General features: G+C 35.9%; 1 protein-coding gene across 3 annotated transcripts in view; it reads left to right on the forward strand.

The window, feature by feature from the left end:
* The window catches only part of CDIN1 (CDAN1 interacting nuclease 1), a 205,799-nt gene that overhangs the window by 41,297 nt on the left and 145,428 nt on the right, over positions 1-19,074 (forward strand). For 2 of the 3 annotated variants that reach the window (XM_021695509.1, XM_021695508.1), the window contains exons 2-4: positions 8,683-8,728; positions 9,618-9,682; positions 16,793-16,853. In XM_021695509.1, the coding sequence (XP_021551184.1) occupies positions 8,683-8,728; positions 9,618-9,682; positions 16,793-16,853 (172 nt within the window). The remainder of the gene's footprint in view (positions 1-8,682; positions 8,729-9,617; positions 9,683-16,792; positions 16,854-19,074) is intronic. The other variant, XM_021695510.1, reaches the window with a different exon arrangement.

Here is a 19,074-nt window from a genome sequence, read left to right on the forward strand (position 1 = left end):
TTTCTTTTCCTTTTTTATTTTGTTTGCTAGGATCTTCAGTTTGTTAGAATCTCCTAGAATAAAATCAGTCTCTTTCTCTTTTCTCCCTAATATCTAATCTGTGCAATAAATTTCTCACAGCTATTGATATTACCACTGTCATTGCTCAATTTTATGTATTTTTGTTATTTCCATCATGATTTCTTCTTTATGAGTTAGTTTGAAATGCATTTTTTTAATTTCTGAAAATAAGGGCTTTTGGGAACTTTTTAATCATTGAATTCTAATTTAATCACCCTTTTACAAGATATAGTCAAGTCCTGAGCAGAACTTTTGACAGCTTTATAGGGCTAGAAGACAAGGTTTCGGGATCAAGGGCTGGCAAAGGTGGGTGCTCATGTAAATGTCCCAAGCTTTGAGATAGGACCCTGAAGGGCCATACCCTAGGAGTAAATGTGAGCTGAAAGTAAGACAGCTCTACATGTCAGCTTGAGGTTCACCTCATTGGCCCCCAAAGTTAATACCCAAAATTGGACTAAGCTGATTCTAGACTTCTAGTGCTCCCAGAATCAAATCAGAATTATCTCTGGAGAAAGATAACATTTTAGTCTTCAAATTATTTATAAAGCAGTTTTTCAAGTAGAATGACATATAGTGAGAGATACTCAGTCACATAAGTAGACATGTGACATGAATGAAAGCTAGTAGAAGCTGTAGAAATAGACTTAAAGGGTCTGTACTTATTGGAATATTAACAGAATTTTTATAATTGTGCTTTATTCAAGGAGTTAAAAAAGAAGATTGAAGCACGTTACGGGGAATTTATTTGAAAAATAATCCAATAGAAAATCTACAAGTGGAAAATACAAAAATTGAATTTGGATGGATTTAACAGTAAATTAGACATTATTGAAGAGAGGATTAGTGAACTGGAAGATAGAACAGAAGAAAATACCCAGAATAACACAGAATAACAAAGAATAACAAAAAGGTGGAACATATGAAGAGAGTAAGAGATGGAGGATATAGTAAGGGGGGCTCAGTACACTTATTTGGAGTCTCAGGAGAAGAGAGAGTGCTAAAGCAATGTTTGAAGACATAATGATGAAGAATATTCCCAAAATGATGAATGATACCCACCCACATATTTAAGAAGTCCAACAGATTCTAAGCAAAAAGGGAAATAAATACTATAGTTAAAAATCCTAAAAACTAAAGATAAAAAATCCTGAAACTAGGTAGAGAAATAAGACACATTATCATTGAAAGAACCAAGATTTGACATCACCTACACATCTGTACTGATGGATTTATTAAAAGAAAGTTATTCCAGATGCAAGAGTGGAGAAGGAAGGAAGGGCAGTGATATGGTACATATGTTGGTATATCTGAATGAACAGAGACTATATAAAGCAATAGCAATGCCTTGTGACTTTAAGATATAGGCATGGATCACTGGGTGTTATATGCAAACAATGAATCATGGAGCACTACATCAAAAACTATGATGTAATGTATGGTGATTAACATAACATAGTAAAATTAAATTAAAAAAAAGATATATGCAGAATTAAAACAATGCCCATAGTATCTTAATTGCAGGAAGGAAGAACTGTAGATAGTGTTGAGAAGTTTCTGGGTTTTCCATGCAACAGTTAACACTAATTAATAATAAATTACGATCATTTGAGGAGGCATGTGATTATGTAGGACAATCATTAAATGAATAGTATAACTTGTAAAGAATGTACAACTTCCACGTTGCCAATGTTCAAATAATGAAGAATAAGTATTAAACCAATTGAAACTAAGACAAGAAAGGAGAGAAAGGGAATGTAAAGTGGGTAAGACAGTTAGCATTTAGTAAGATGATTGATTTAATCCTGGATATATCAGTAATTACATTAAATATACATTGTTTAGCTACAATAATCAAAACAATGTGGTATCTGTGTAAAGATAAATATATCAATCAATGGAACAGATTAGAAAGTCCCAAAATAAGCCTTCAGATATTTGGTTTCCTCAAAGGCAGTAGTGATAATTCAGTGGGCATATGGTATGTGGTCAATTACATATTCATATGAAAATAACAAAAACAAACTGCAACCCCTATCTCCTATCAATGTACAGATTTAATCCAAGATACATCATAGGCCTCATTGTAAGAGCTAACATTATTAAGCTTCTAAAAGAAAATATATGAGAATATCTTCATGACTGTAGGTAGGCAAAGATTTCTTAGAAGAGATGCACGGAAAGTGTGAATAATCAAATTAAAGAATTGATGAATTGGGTTTCATCAAAATGAAAAGCTTCTGCACTTCAAAAGATACCATAAAGAAAATGAAAAAGCAAGCAATGGACTAAGTGCTAAGCTATGAGACAAGGATGATCAGCAATGGGGACTTTCCTTTAAAGTTGGTGGGAGTTTAAAATTGTTACAAACACTTTGAAAAATTGTTTGACACCTACTGATGCTAGAGATGTGCATGTCAGATGACCCAAAATTTCACTCCTACATTTATATTCATTAGAAATGAAATATACATTAGAAATGTGTGCACATGTGCACCGAAAGGTATACAAGATTGTTCACTGCAGCATTATTTGCATTAGTAAAAGACTGAAAACAGTTCAGATATCCATCAACAATAGAATAGATAAATGTGGTATATACTTATACAGTAGAATATACTGTATAGCAATGAGAAAGTAACTGCACTTAAATAACGTGGGCAACTTTCACAAACATATTGTCCCATGAAGGGGCCAGATACAGAAGAGCACACTGTGTTTCCATTAATGTAAAGTTTGCACACAGGCAGAGCACACCTATACAACTTAGCAATACTTATTTGGGTGGTAAAACTATAAAGAAAAGCAAGAAAGAGATGAACGTAAAGATCAGGTTCGTTTGTGAGAGGAAAAGGTTGGTGATCAAGTAGGGTGCTTTTTGGGGTGCTAGCAGTGTTCTGTTTGTTTACCTAATGGCTCTGTGTGGTTTCGTTTTTCATATATTCATTGGCTGTACGTTCTGTTTTTTTTTCTTATTGTGTCTCACAATAAAAATAGTTTAAAGAGAGTAATATGTAATGGTGTAGATAAATGTTAATATCTTACATAATGAAGGCATGTGACAAAAAAGTATGTTAAAAACATAGTTTTTAAAATGTTTATGTGTGTGCGTAGAGACATGCACACACAAACACTCACAGCAGACACAGAATAAAAACACAGGAAGGATCTATGCCAGAATGCTAACAATGGACATCTTTGCACTTTACACAGAATATATACTATTTTATAACTAGGAAACCCTTCATTAAATATTATTTAATAAAATTAACACCTGTAGAGGGTGTTGTCAAGACTGGGTTATTTATACTGTGTTGTTCAGGGAAGGATTTAAAGCTGCTTTATATGCAGTAAATAGCATTTTGAACAAAAGACATATGCAGTCACATAGAGACAGTTCAGGCAATGGTGTGGTTATTAACAGAATATACTTTAGCTGCAGCAGCAATAATGGAAATTACCCAACAATTTTTTAATCCTACACTGTTTCTTGAAGTCAATAGTTCCTTTATCTTTCAACACAAAAAAGAACAGCATTTTTATGTAGCTAGTTAAAGGAAAACTGCAATTTTTTTTTTTTTTTTAAAGGGAATATTGTCTAAGGCCACAGAATTTGCTCAAAACATCCGTGACTTCAATTTCCTATTAAAAAAGCAACAGTGCCTACCTTGCAGGGTTGTCTAGAGTGTGATGTGATAGCATATAAATGCTCGAGCAGGGGTATTAGTACACATGACATGTAGAACTGATTTCTGGGAACTTTTGGAAAGGAAGACTAGCACTGAGATGAAGAGTTTGGGTTTGGGAATTGGACCTGGATTTTGATTCCCCACTCTACAAATAAGCAATTGTGTGTATTACTTAACTTCTCTTCCTTCATTTCCACATCTTTAAAATAAGGAAGATAATAGTACTGACCTCAGAGGGTTGTTGTGGGGGTAAAACAAAGTGCCCAGTGTAGTGTCTAGCACAAAGTAAATATCCATATAAATTTTAGCTCTTGTTGTAGAGCTGTTTTATATGTGACTTCAGGTTATCAGCAAGAGTAGTTAAGAGCCTGGGACAGTAACCATTCTTTTTTCATATATATAACACCTATAGCCTTTCAGAATTTTCTTTTTGATAATTGATTATTGCTAAGCCTAATGCTGCCATGTATATAGTCATTTATGGGAATATTTGCCATGATTGGGCATAAAATATAGCCTGCAACCTTGATATGAAGTTGAAAATTGGGAAGAGAGGAAATGGGGAAGTAGGTAGAATGCATAAATATTTCTCTATTTCTTGAATTTAACTATTTTTCTCCTCCTGTCTGTTCCTCCCCCACCCCCCCAGTATCAGTATTAGTAATCTCTCTCCAGATTCTTTCCATTTTGCATTGTATGTTCCTGAAAAAAAAAAAAAAAAGTTAGTGGGTTTTTTTGTACCAAGTCTTGCTATCTTATTGAATTTCATTTTGATTTTATGGGGGGGGGGAGGGCTCTCCGTTTGAAATTTGTGTGTAGGTGTGTAGGAAGGTGGGAGTGAGGGAGGGTAGATGCATTGCTGTCATAGAACACCTTCCTTGACCAGTATTCTGAATCATTAACCACAAAGAGCCAGTGTTCCATTGTGTTCTTTCATAGACTTAGAGAGGTTGCACCTTGTAACCATGAGGTCTCCAAGTCTATTGCTTTGTAGGAGTATCCTGCTTCATATCCCTTTAATTGGTTTACTGCTTTCTGAGTCCCAGAAATAATATTTATTTTGCTCAGAGAATTTTGAGCTCAGTAAAGTGTAGACATTTAAGCTTCCCAGATTCTGTAGCAAAAGGAGCTTGGAAATTAAATAATGGTACTTACTTTTTTATGGTCTTTTTTCAGAGGTTGGGTACTTGAAAGAGGAAGAACATAAGATGTGTGGTATCTTCTTCCTTAAGATTCTATTTTTTTTTTTAAGTCTCCACTGGGAATGTGAGGACTTCCTTCTTATATGAAAGTTGAATTGCAACTAGGACTGTGCTGAGCTCTGTCTGCTCTTAGTCTCTGCAGCACTCATGAAACCCTCTGACGTTCATTTTCTCTAATATGCTTCAGGTTACTTGAGTATCTTAGCTGGATGGATTTGGGGACATGTTGAGTTAAATATTGAATGGGGAGCTGGTATATCGCCTTTTCATATACCTGACATTTGAAGAGTCCTGGATGCAATATAAAATGAGAGTAAATAGTACTCCATCAATATTTAAAGTCTGTATGGAAAAATCATATATACACCGCCCAATTTATGATCTCTGGGTATATCAATTTAGTGACACAGTGACAGGCAGAGGAACAATTTTAAGGAAGCCAAATACAGTAGCTGCCAGCTAAGAAGAGAATTAGAAAGGACAAAAATGGACAGTCCTTTCCAAGTAGCGCATCCCATACATGTGCCATCATGATGGAGTACCTTTTCTCTTCCTCCATCACGTCTCCTATTTCCAGAACACATAGAAACTGGAGTGGGTATATTTCTTCTTTTTGAAGGTTAAAAAAAAAAAGCATATATTATTACTCAGAAGAAGTATGGAGCGTGGTCAGTTCAGTTTATGGTTGCTTGAGCATCTCAACAATGTTCTCAGGGCCCTGGGCTCTTTCCCTCTTCTGTGCCTCCATCCTCATTTTGTTGGCTCTGATCTCATGCTTGCTTATTCACTGTTGCAGTATGACGGCTCCAGCTCTGTGTAGCTGTTCACATGACCCGGACAAGGTTTTACATAGCCATTCTAGGGGTCCACTGGCTTGCTCTTCTTTTCTCAGAAAGCTACAGGGTGAGGTGCGTAATCTGGGAGGGTAGCATGGGAAGAAAGACAAACTGATTTTTTGAAGAGGTTTTAATAATATATCTTGGGCATTTGTGCAAAATCAGTGACTCTATTTTTGAACATGTAAATCTAAAACACAAAAATGCTAAGGGAAACATGTAGGCTCCAAAGCCAGTGTAGTCTTGAAATATGTGAGAATGCAGCGTGTGATTTGCTTCGCTAGATCCCTAAAAAATATGTTGGTACTTAACAGTGTTCTCAATTTTGCTTTTTTGGCTGCACATACATATTGAAAGTTTCCTCTAAGTCGGTTACTTTATTTTTTCTTTTCTTTTTTTTTTTATCTTGATGGCATATTTCCCCCTACCCATGACCTCGGGACAGTATAGATGCTCAGTGAATACTGCTGACTGATTGACTGTGGTGTTCAAGATAGACTTTTCAGTTACACAGTGTCTTTTTCTCCCCTCTTCTTTGGCTGAAAAGCATATTCCTGTGAACCTGGTGATTGTTGAATTTATACCAAAACTTCTGCACTCTTCGCCAATCAAATCAAACACTGGGAGGTTGCAGTGGGGGAAGGGCAGACATGGTAAGCTCTTCAGAGCTGTACCCTTGAAGATTGTGATTGCTCTAACCTCCTCTTGCCTCTTTCCCTTTGGAATATCTTCTCAGAATTAACACTCCGGAGGAAAGTAACAAATGATAGACACTGGAGTCAGTGTCTTGGTTGCACTAATACTTTCCTGCTCTTTAAGGTATGAGTCATGTTCAGAACACTCTTCTGTAAGCTTAGCACATACACGAACAGAGCTTGGTTGGCAAATAACCTGGCAGAGGTCATTCAGCTCTCTACAGCTTTGTCTAGTCAACCAAACCCAAAGCATTTTGGACCCAGGTCTGTCTATCCTTTTTACTGTGCTAAGTATGTCATTTGCTCTCTTTATGTCTAGGCCAGTTTTACCTCCTCCTGGAATCTTCTCTCTAACCCCATTGGCCATTGAGAAAATGGGTTACTTCATAGGCTGTGTCCAGTTTCTGCTGAATTGAATTCTAAGCAGTTTAAAGGTAGTTTCCTGGCTAAAGACATTATCTCATCTTTTGTTTTTACAGTACCTTCAACTCCTGACCAACTTCTTATTCTGAAACTGTTTATTCCTAAACTTATTTCTCCAGCTGTCTCTTAGTCTTCCCATTCTGGGTGTCCACAGTTACATTTTTGTTTTATTCACGGTTTTGTTTCCTCCTCCTTAGTCATTGGTCCCCAACTTGCCAATTACAAGAACATTTATTGCCATCATATTTTCTAACCCTTAGAGACCAACATTTTGTCCATCATTAAATGACTAACCTAAATATGTTTTGCTGTACAATGAGGAGAGGGTCTATTTATTGCACATAAATATCTAATGTATTGACTTATTCAGTAGTTTCTAAGGATCTGGGCTTAATTTTGCCATTTTTTTTTTTTTTCAGAAGCTGTTTGTCAGAAACCCTACTAGGGTATGTGATTTCATATGAAGTTCAGGCAAGCCAGGAATAATAGGAAGATTTTATGTGTAAAATTGGCTTTTTTGAAGGTGGTTTCATTTTTAAAGGGAAACTAAAAAAATTGGACTATTGCGAGTTTGTAATTTTTTTTATAATTTTTATTCAATCTCAGTGCTTTTGAGTTATTGAAGCAATTCTTTAGTAACGATCGGTTTTCCTTGCTAAACATTTACAGTGTTTGTGTTTTTTTTAACCTATTTTTTTGTTGTCTGATGAGAATGGAAAGGGTTTCGAAGCCAAATCTATGATGGTATGCAGAAGATGACAACACTGTGGCAGCGAGTAAAGAAATATGCTGTCATTGTTTTTATTTCACACTCTCCAAATTACCTGTGATGAGCTTAAGAGGTTTCATTCACGCATAGAAAAATTTTAATTATTCATAGTGCTTTGGTGTACCATAAAAGTCGAATTATTAACACTGTAATTTGTTCAGATAGCATTTAGTAGAAAATATATCAGAAATAATTAATTGTTCTCAAGATATGATAAGGTAGATATATCTACAGAGGGCAATCAAAAAGAGTAGCAGTAGGATATTGATTGCTTTTTAGAGGAAAAAAAAAATTCTGTTCATTTCCAAATGTTCACAATTGTGATAGGCAAATTCCCACTTGGGAAGAGTGTTTTCCAGGTTGTTTCACTGCCAAGTGTTTGACATTGTGTGGAGTCTTGGATGCATAAGGCTTATGGCCGTCTTTGGGAATGACGTACCCCTAGGACCCCGGCTTTCTGCTGTGAAAGCTCCTATTTTCAAAGCCCACTAGTGTCAGTAGGAACGTTCCAGTGGTCTCTCGGTGCTACTTCTAGTGAAGACCAAAGTTTTTCCCCCTGACTCTGAGATAGCTGCAGAAGAGGATACCTGTCCGCTAACAAAATAAATTTAGAATGCTGCCAGCGAGTGAACCACCTGTTCTCCACTGTTGATGGGATTTGACTCTTATCACTTACTAATGGAAATAAACCTTGCTTCTTTTTGGTCTGTTTTAACATAACTGCACGCTACAGGCGTGATTTATAATCATTCTAAAGTTAAAAAAAACGTCCAAATTGTATGATCGTTTGCTCCGAGACCATCCATATTTTTCCCTTTCCCTTTTTCTGTCTCCTTGACCTAGCAGCAGGAAGCCTTTGTTTGAGGTGTTCATCTGGAACAACTTTTCCACACTTGTTTTCATGTTCTGTTAGATTACAGGGCAGCAGGCCTACCTTTGAAGCTCCTTTCTCTTTTGTTTCTTTGCCGTGCACTCCAGTAATTAACTTTGTCCTTCTTTTATTTGTTCCAGTCAATCGCAGGCCACTCTGCTGAGCATCTTCTCCCAGGAGTACCAGGTTAGAAGTTTTCTCCTTTGTGAGGGTTGACAGGTGCCTAATTGAATGATGAATGTCCCTTTATTTCTTTGTAATTGAACTGCCAGCTCTCTGATTGGGTTGGAGGATGTTCTCCTTTCCACATCAAGCACCGCCTGCGTCTCAGTGGAGGCCTGCCAAGCCTACCCATCCATCTGTCTAATAACATCTAGCCTTTGCTTATTTGGTGGACCTGTAATAAATTATGCTAAACCATTATTATTCTGACAATAATAATTTCCCTGTGTTGCGTGGTTCCATGTGCTAAATGTTTGCTGACTTGCACTGTCAGTGCCGCTTTCCATTGCTGACAGAGATGATGATAAATGACCATTGCTGGAGTGGCAGAAGGCAAGAGAGGCAGAAAATGGAGTCATTTATCATGAGATGACAGGTGTCAGTCAAGTGGCAAGTCTCTATGGAATTACTTTTTGTAGTTTTCAAATAAGTTGTTTTTAAGCAATGTTCTTCCTGGTTAAAAATGGCAATTGGATTGTAAAACTAGAGTGCAGAGGACTTAGATGGAATTGAATTGAGGGAAAATTAATACAAAGGTTGAAAGAGGGAACAAGTTTTTCTTTGCCCTCTGCAACCCTAAGCAAACTTATTTAGATTCAATTACTATGACCCTGTTGGCTTTTACATATATACTGTACCTTGTGGTACAGGCTGAAGACATCCTGGCCAAACAGTAGAGATTAAAATGCATAGATTCATAAAGTAGAAGGAAAAAAGACCTACCACCGCTCAAATCCCCAAGCTATTATTCAGCTTGCCCTATGTGCTAGATATTGGGATCAAGAGATATGTCATTCTGTTCTTGAACCTGATGCGTGACACAACATAAAGATCTTTTTTTGTTTTGTTTCAGAAACATATTAAAAGAACACATGCCAAACATCATACTTCAGAAGCGATTGAAAGTTATTATCAGAGGTATGACCTGCCTGCCCCACTAGAGGGTATCATAGTACCTATTAATTGTAATAATAATTATGAATAAATTAGGTTACTAAATTAATTGTCTATATAACATTTCAGGGCATTGTGATACAAGTCTTACTTAAGACTTAAGGTATATTTTTTTAATGATTTCTCAAATGGTGTGTTTAAAGAATATGGTGAGACTATCTTGATTGTGTGTTATGCATACTATGTAAGAAATCCTTACAGTATTATGAAATCTCAGTTGGCTACTTTAAACTTATTGTAAGTGCATATCTTGTATAGATGCATGTTAATACACACATGTATCTACATATATGTGTGAAAGTTCTCGAATCAAATTTTCTTATTTAAATCAACAAGTTGAAAAATACATTAGAAAATAAGATTGAATTTTGGTTCACTTCTATCTTGCATCATAGGTATTGGGTTTGCCATTTTAGAAATGGAAAAAAAGGACATGTCAAGTAAGGACATATGGAGATAGATAATAATAGACAACTGTCATATTTTAAATGGGGTTTTGTATTTTAAAAAGAAAATCTGGGTATTAAATCACCAACATAGTGTCCAGGGGATATTTTAATTTTGGCCTAATTTATTATAAATAGTTTTCAACCTCTTCTAAAACAGAATGTTTAAAGTAGCTTTTTAAAAGAAGAAGGTAGTAGGAAGGGAAAAATGAAGGGGGGAAATCGGAGGGGGAGACGAACCATGAGAGACTACGACTCTGAGAAACAAACTGAGGGTTCTAGAGGGGAGGGGGATGGGGGGATGGGTTAGCGTAGTGATGGGTATTAAAGGGGGCACGTACTAAATGGAGCACTGGGTGTTATATGCAAACAATGAATCATGGAACACTACCTCAAAAACTAATGATGTAATGTATGGTGATTAACATAACATAATAAAATAAAATAAAAAAATAAAGTAGCTTTTTAAAAAAAATTCTAAAAACGATACTGTCTTTGTAATATGACTGAATAATTTATAACTGTAAATGGTAATGGTTTGCATTAGAATTGTTGGTTTCTTAAATATTTCAAGGACATATTGGAAAGGAAAGCTGTCTGAAATATGCTCTTAAATTATTACACCTAAGATTGACAGATCAACGTTTCTGTGGCGATAGTGACACCACCGATTTTAGATGAATGATTTTTGTGCACAAAAATTTTATGAATGAAATGAGTATCTAGAATAAATACGGTATCGTATTTCTGGAAAGTCGTTTTTTAAGAATTGAGAAGTGTTTATTGAAAATAAAAGTTATTGAAGTTATTAGCCTTTTAAAAAATTATATACTGTGCCATGTATGATAAGAGATGCGTTCAGTTTTCAGTAGTAGTGTCTGTTAAAGATACACACACCACATATGCACACACACTTTTGTGTCTAGGAGAATTCCCCTCTAAACAAGTCTTTGTAGAATTTGAATTGATTTTTTCCAAATTTATAGTCTCTTCGGTGACATCAACATTTGAATGCAAGTTATAACCTAAATCATTCATGAAAAATGAAGAATGGCTCACAAAGTGCTATGAAGTCATCAACAGCTTTGGAATCCAGACCCTCCAAAGAAAGACTGAAAAGTTACTTACCTGTCAAAAAGTACATTTTTGTTTATAAAAATGATCATCTTAGGCCATCATATAAAAGTTTGGTTCTATGTCCAGGCTTTAAAGCCTTGGTAACATAAGCAGTAGAAAATAGAGCCTTTCCTAGAAATTTGGAGATCCACTTACGGGCCAGGGGGCTGCCCTCTGACAGTCATTTTCATTGTTGTTTAAAGGCCATTTTACTTAGATGATTTCTAAGACCTCTCGGTGCTGCTTTTTAAAATTTAGTTTCATTTAAAAGTGTATTTAATTATTGAGGTATGAACATACTTTATTGGATTATCTGAATTGGTCAAGCCAGAAATAAAATTCTTTCCTGTAAATATGGTTACTTAATGATGAACATTTGGGTGAGCAATAATGAGACTACAGAAATATATACACATATATTTATATATATTTATAAATTTGTTTAAATGTGAGAATCTCAGTTGTTTTAAGGAGTCACAAATTTTGAAGTAAAAATGTGAAGTTAGGCTGTAATGGACAGTCCAATAAGAAAACAGTCTCACCAAATTCTTTCTTGACCACCCTGTTCCCTGGCTTTTTGCCCTGCACTCTGTGCTTGGACATGGGCCACATTGTTACCTTTCAGATGGATTGACCACACAGCCTCTTGTAAACGTGCTGGTTAAATGTCCTTATAGTCTCTAAGGTAAATTGGCCTTTCGAGAGTGTTTTCCAGCTGATAATAATAAAGGCAAATTGTATTATATCAAAACATATCTAAGCAGTTTGACAATACTAATACTTTCTTTAATTCTTTTTCTTTTATAAAAGTAATACTTGAATATTGTAGAAATTAAGCACACCTGTGATGGTATAGAAAGGAATGGATGATCGCACATAATTGTGGCAGCCACAGGTAACCACTGTGGTATTTTTCATTGTAGTCTTTTGTCAATCCATTTTTATATAGATGAGGTCATACTATATATACCATTGTGAATCCTGAATTTTGTACTTGGAAAAATGTGTATAACATAATATCACTTTGTAGAAAGCTTTCTGTAAACATTTTATTGATTGCATTATTTCATCATATGAAAGTACCATAATTTACTGAATTATAACTGTTGAACATATATGTTTCTAATGTTGTAATATAAAAATAATACTGTGATAAACATTTAGGTACATAAGTGTTTGCAATTTGGATTAGTTTTTTAAGATTTCTATGTATATAATTACTGGTGCAAATAATGAGCATTTAAAGATTTTATTATATGTTGCCAAATTACTGTCTAGAAAGTTTATAATGGTTTCCCCATTGCACCTAGTCAGAGAATTCCTTTGTCTCTGCATTCTTGCTAGTGTTAGGATGATCTCAATTCAGAATTCGAAAACTGTATTTATAAACCATATAGTCCACAGTGTGATTCCATCATGGTTAACTGAAAGTTCAAAGTATCCAAATATCAGCTGAAAATGTTTTCTCGAGCTTTTGAATTATTGAGGAAATTTCCTCACTTCTTCATGTTGCGTATGTACAGATACAGCCTGGTGTTCATTTTGAAAACAACTCTATTCTTTCCCCCTGTATCAATGGCATTTTATTTCCAAACAGGAAACATACTTGGTAAAATTTATTTAGGCCATCCAGACTGTTGCACAGGGGCATGTATGCACACACACAGACACACTCACAAGTGGTCAGATTTGCAAGTCCCCATCAATAGCAAGGTTTAGAAATGTTGTCTCCCATCTTTTCCCTTCTTCCAACATACACTGTTTGAGGGCAAGCTTTATTAGCTTTAGAGAATCAGATCAATTGAATTTCATTCAGATTTTCACATGGAAAAAAGGCTAGCTCAAATATGTTATTGACATTACATGACAAAAATAGTTTCTGAAAATTTGAACTACTTTTTTGTTTAATTATCACAACTTATTTTGCACTCACTGTGTCCCATCTACTAAGCCTGGAATCAAGTATACAAATGTGAATAAGACATGGTACCTGCCCTCAACTGCTCTGTTTTAGTGGGAAAACAGCTGCATACTTGGAGATGGGCTCCAGAAATTTTAAAGGTAGAATCAACCAAGATGGTATTCAGCTGTAAGCTTAGAACAGAATTTTGGTAGTTTTTTGAAGTTATGCCATTATAATTATTATGAAAATAATTATTATAAAATAATAAAGATCAAATAACTTTTTAATATTTTAAATCAGGGGTGCCTGGGTGGCTCAGTTGGTTAAGCGTCTGCCTTCAGCTCAGGTTATGATCCAGGGTCCTGGGATCAGCCCCACATAAGGCTCCCTGCTCAGCGGGAAGTCTGCTTCTCCCCCTGCCCCCTCCCCCACCTCGTGCTCATGTGTGCTCTCTCTCTCAAATAAATAAATAAATCTTTAAAAAATATTTTAAATCAGTACATATCATTTTAATCTTAGATGCTAATAAATCTTTCACATTCAAAGAAACATAAAATGGACTTTCCATGAAGATCTTTTAAGGATGGTTTCAACCCACAGGATAAACATTTCTTAGCCCTCCTATGGCAAAGCTTAGAGGATGGCACATAGCTTCTGTGCAAAGTAGTTTTCATTTACAAATAGGTATTAGGAAGATGGCCCAGGGTACCTTAATGTAGTATCCATAATCACATCTTTATATCTCAGTTATAATTCAGACCTTTGCTAAGGATCTGTTGGATGTAAGTTCAGCATTCATTTGTGTAGGCCTCTCCCAAGATGCTTCCAGTCCAATTGGAGAGAGAAACAAACCATTGTAAATGTATGAAAAGTCTACACTGCAAGTTTGCACAAGATGTTTTGAGAATACAGAGAAGGGTAGCATTAGGAATTTCTGAACGTGTCCTTACTGAATGTTTTCTGTAATTAGTATGTTCCTTTGATTGCATATCTAAATATTTCAATAAAACTGATCTGTCACTTGGTATAGAAGATAGTTAAAGTTCCCAGAAAGGAAAACTTACTTCAAATTAATTTTCACTTAATTTCTTTTCCCCAGTACTTCTGAAGTGTTATGGAATATAGTTAGGAAACAAATTGGAGAATAAATATATTCAGAAGCAGGCCTACCCTTTTCAACATTTGAAGGCCCCTCAGTCGACCTTGGGGGATGGGGTTCCATTTCAGAGCTTTACTGTTCACCGGCCAAGAGAGCCCAGACGGGTTTCATCCGTACCCTGGGGTCTTGTTTCTTGGCAACTAGGCAGCTTTTAACAAGCTCATAATTAGGAATTTCCACTGCATTAAGTATGAACATGTTTCTATATAGATATAGTGGGTTATTGTTTGACCATCTCCTGTTCTTTAAACTTAACAGAGGCACTCCATTGGTTAATGGTTAATGCAACATTTATGTGAAACCACAGAGTTTTGAGTCCAAACAACAGTTCCCTGGCATAGACAGTGGTCTGAGGTCTAGCTTCTCTTTTTCATGTTTTCCTATCAGCTCTCAAAGCTCTGCTCTGGTCATACTAGAGCCTTTCCTGGTCCTCAGACACCCCGGGTACATTCCCAGCATTTGTGCTTACTGTTGTCTTGCTGGGAATGTTCTTCCTCCCATGGCTCCCTGCTTACCTTCTTATGGGCCTCGACCCACGTGTCACTTGGAGATGGCTTCCTGACCAACCCATCTAAGCTTCCATTTTATCGTAGAATATATCATTATATTATGTATGTATTTCTGTGTTTTCATTGTCTCTCCACTGCAATATCATCTCTGTGATGGCAGGAGCCATGGAAGTTTTGTTCCCTGCTGCTCCTTCAGAACCTGGAACAGGCCCAATAAAAGTTAGCTCTCAGAAATATTTGTGGGATAAATGAATGTTGAGTAGAAAGTTGTGAAGATACCCTAATATCAGTATAGGCTTAACTAATCTGACCCAGAGTCTGAACCCTTAATGAATGTGCATGTTTGGTGGCTTTGAACGCAGGATTAGTTGGTCAGACTTGACTGAACGGATTGGTTGTTTCCGGAGCAGCCCTATCAGTGCAGTGGAAATGTTGTGAGTTGATGTGAGGTTCTGAGCTAAGCTGGTTCCCAGGGACCTTTCTCTAAACCACACTTGCCTTTTTTTTTTTTTCTTTTCTTCTGAAAGTGCTTATTTCTCAATTAGATTCCTAAACAGTTTTTTCAAGGAAGTCCCCAATTTATGGAAAATGAACTTAATAGAATTACTTTGAAGTTATAATGATCCTGAGACTTCCTACCTTGAATAATTTACTTTTCTTCCACTTTGTTTATAGGAAAATCATACATCTTCATAAACATACTTGTGAAATAATATAATTTAGTGTCTGCTTGTGTTAGTTATATGGAAGACCTCATCTGTTGACCTTGATTTTTACTATCAAACAGATATTGTTAATTTATTCACTCAAACGGCATACTGTAGAGAAAACATCCATATTGAATTCTCTTTTCTTATCCAGTATGGCTTTTAAAAGTTATTAATCAGTCATTTATTAAAGAAAAAATATATGTATGTACAATGCAATCACCTATTTTAAGTCAAAAACTGTTTTAGGCATAATAAATGGAATAAAATACAATTCTTCTACCCTCATCAGGCTTTCAACCCTGCATTGGGCGATGGGTTTGAGGTGGACAAGTAACTAGGCAGATACAATATGATGCTGTGTTAAGTGATGGAGAGATTTACAAGGTGCTCATCGATTGTACCTTGGGACACCTAACTTTCTCCTGGCTTGTGGTGGTTTGAAGAAAGTTACATGTAAGCTGAATCACAAGTTCTCCAGGTGAGGGTTGGAGTGCAGAACAGTGACTACAGATGAGACTGGCCGAGGACAGTAGGTGGGAACCAGATTATGAAGAAATTTGTAAGAGGTATTAAGTGGCTGTAATTGAATCTTGAGATTTAATGTGGGGCTGTGAAATGTTTTGAGGAGAATGGCACATTCAGATTTTTGCTTAAAAAAAAATCACTCTGGCTTCCATGTCTGGGATGGATTTGGGGAGGTTTTTTTGTAGGTTTTTTTAATAGTGGGATTAGGGAATGAGGAGGGATGGAGGTTATGATAGAAATCCAGGACATAAAAGATGATGCCTTGTATTGCCTGACAAGGTGTGCTGACCCACCGATGACAGGTCTGCTCCATTTGTTTCTTAATAAGGTGTCAACCAATGGATGCTTTTTTTCAAACCATAAGAGTAAACTCACTTTCTTCGCATAAGGTGATTGTGGTATAGATAAAGCCAGGTGACAGGGCTAGTTCTTTTCAAAATCACTTCTGTCTTCATGGAAGGGAAGGGAGCCCAACCTGCTCATACCTCGCACCCCCAACTTCAGTTAGTAAGTTGCCAGTGGTTTGAGGTAAGTTTTTTTTTTTGTTTTTCTTTTCCCTTCAATGCTTTTCCTATGACAGTAGCATACTTTAACTAGAGTTGAGCGTGGCATTTGCCCAGGAGAAACGTGTACACATAGCGGATGCTGACAAGTCTATGCTGGCCTTTTCTTGTCACTGCATTACCACTTGGCTTTGTCTGTCTAGGTACCTAAATGGAGTGGGGAGAAATGGAACTGCCCCAGTGCTCCTGGAGCTGGCCAATGAGGTAATGTTATTGTTATTATTTTACTTAAACCTGCATAAAACCTAAGGGGCCTATCTAGAGTAGCTTTGCTTGGAATTATAATTAACCTTAAAGAAAGAGGTTTTGAGGTGCATTAGACATTTAAATTGCTCCCTGGTCTCTTTGTAGTTTTAATAATTGGACAAAGAACTTCATCTATTAATAAATCAGTTAACATAATTAGTCTACTTCTTTTAAGGCAAATGTATAAACAGCTTCTTGGTTTCTTATTTTGTGGGAAATTTCAACCAAACAGCTCAGGACATGCTCATCTTTGGATGTGTTGTCTTAATTTAGTATGAGAAATACCTGTGTTAAGTAAAGAGACGTATGCCAAGAAAACCTATGCTAACTATTATAAAAATGAGGAGAGAAACTGTATACTTAAAAATGTAATGTTTACTTGATTTATTTTTTTGTTAGCAAACTTTTATTATGATAAAAGATACATGCCTTGAAAAGTCTCTTAATATGAAGAAGCATACTGTTCTTAGTAACACCAAGTATAAAGTGATTTATTGAACTTATTTGTTAACTCTGATCTGCTTCTGTTTGGGGAAACAAATAATAGTCTTACATTTAAAAAAGGAAACCCTCAAGATTTCCCATGAATGAAGAAGCTATAAAAAGTTCATAATAGTGGCAGAGAGCATACTGAAAAATAAAATATTTAATTCCTAAACTTTGAAATATTTATCCACTATAATAAGAGCAATACAATATTTAGTCTAACTTGGAACTGCTTGTGCAAACCTCACAGGGATGGAATGCAATGTACACTGTTTTCGTGTTGCATTATAATGGAAAACATAGAAGCAAGGCAGAAAATGTGTGTTTGCATTAAAGATGACTCAGTACTGTGAGCATTAAGTGTTGTGGTAGCAGCACGTTCTACATGTTACATTAGCAAGGAAGGATGGTTTCTCTCACAGCTTCTGTCTGCTGTGCCACTACATTCAGCAAATGAGCAATTACCTATCAGTTACTAGAGGGTTTTAATGGTCTAGGCAGTGTCTACACCATCTGATACGATAGTTAACATATAAAATGCACTTCTCCTCCTAGCAAAACATGTATTCATACTTTTTTCTGCTTCTAAAGCAAGGTAGTTTTTAAATGTCTTCAGACTTGTTTGTTATGAGTTGATTCTATGAGCCGCTTGAGGTTACTGTGCTGTAACTAGGAATTTAGTGATTGTCCTTTATGAAAAAAAAAAACATAAAGGAGTGAGCTAACAGCATCTAGAAATAAGGTGATGCAAATATGGTACTCATTTTTATAGACGATGATATTGATGACATAAGTTTTACGTAGTAGCAATTTATATTCATTTGAATTTTTAATGGATATTTGTGTTGAGCTTAGCTTATTTAGCTGCCCTCACCATCCATCTTCTAGTACTATGGAAAATTTTAAGCCACTAACGCATTTTCTCCTACATTGGTAAACCTGTTATTTACCACAAATACATAGAATATTTAATCAAAGAAAAGGGTTACTAAAGATTTTTTCTGTCCTTTGGCTGCAGATTAGCACAGAGGTAATAGCACTTTCTGAGTGACTGCGAATGCATCAGGGAAATTTGGGAATGACTGGTACCAGATTATGGCTTCTAAACAACTAGGCTGCCATTTTTATATGATAGTTAATACTTACATGACATATGCTTGCATCTGGTGACAATTGATGTGATGGTAATGCTTTATGAGTCAGTATATATTTAATCAGTGGAAACTAAAAATTGATGAGAAATATATAACATTGGTACATTACAGTGTGCAGTAGCTCTCTTAAACAAGAACACCGTATTGTTGATTTGGGGGGCAAGGACTAGAGGCGGTCATCAGTGCTTTTATAAATACCTTAATACTAATTCTCCTATTTCAAGGCTAAAAATGAACATTTTAGGAAATCTCATTTTGTTAGTAATAATAAGATCACTCATTCTTTTCTCTCCACACAAATATTTTCAAGTGAGATTTGAAGCACTATGAATTTTACTTACATGCTAAATTCTGACATGAAGCATGATGGCCCTATTTCAGAGAAAGATGGACACATGATTAATATGAAAATTAGGGAGATGCAAGTACCTGAACTAATAAGGTAGTCCTTATTCAGGCTGGACTACCTTCAGTAATTTCACCATTTTTCATGTGTCAGCTCTGATGTGGGTTACTAGGAATAAGCAGCTTCGTGGAAA

This window comes from Neomonachus schauinslandi, chromosome 9 (assembly GCF_002201575.2).
Source record: "Neomonachus schauinslandi chromosome 9, ASM220157v2, whole genome shotgun sequence".
NCBI lineage: Eukaryota > Metazoa > Chordata > Mammalia > Carnivora > Phocidae > Neomonachus > Neomonachus schauinslandi.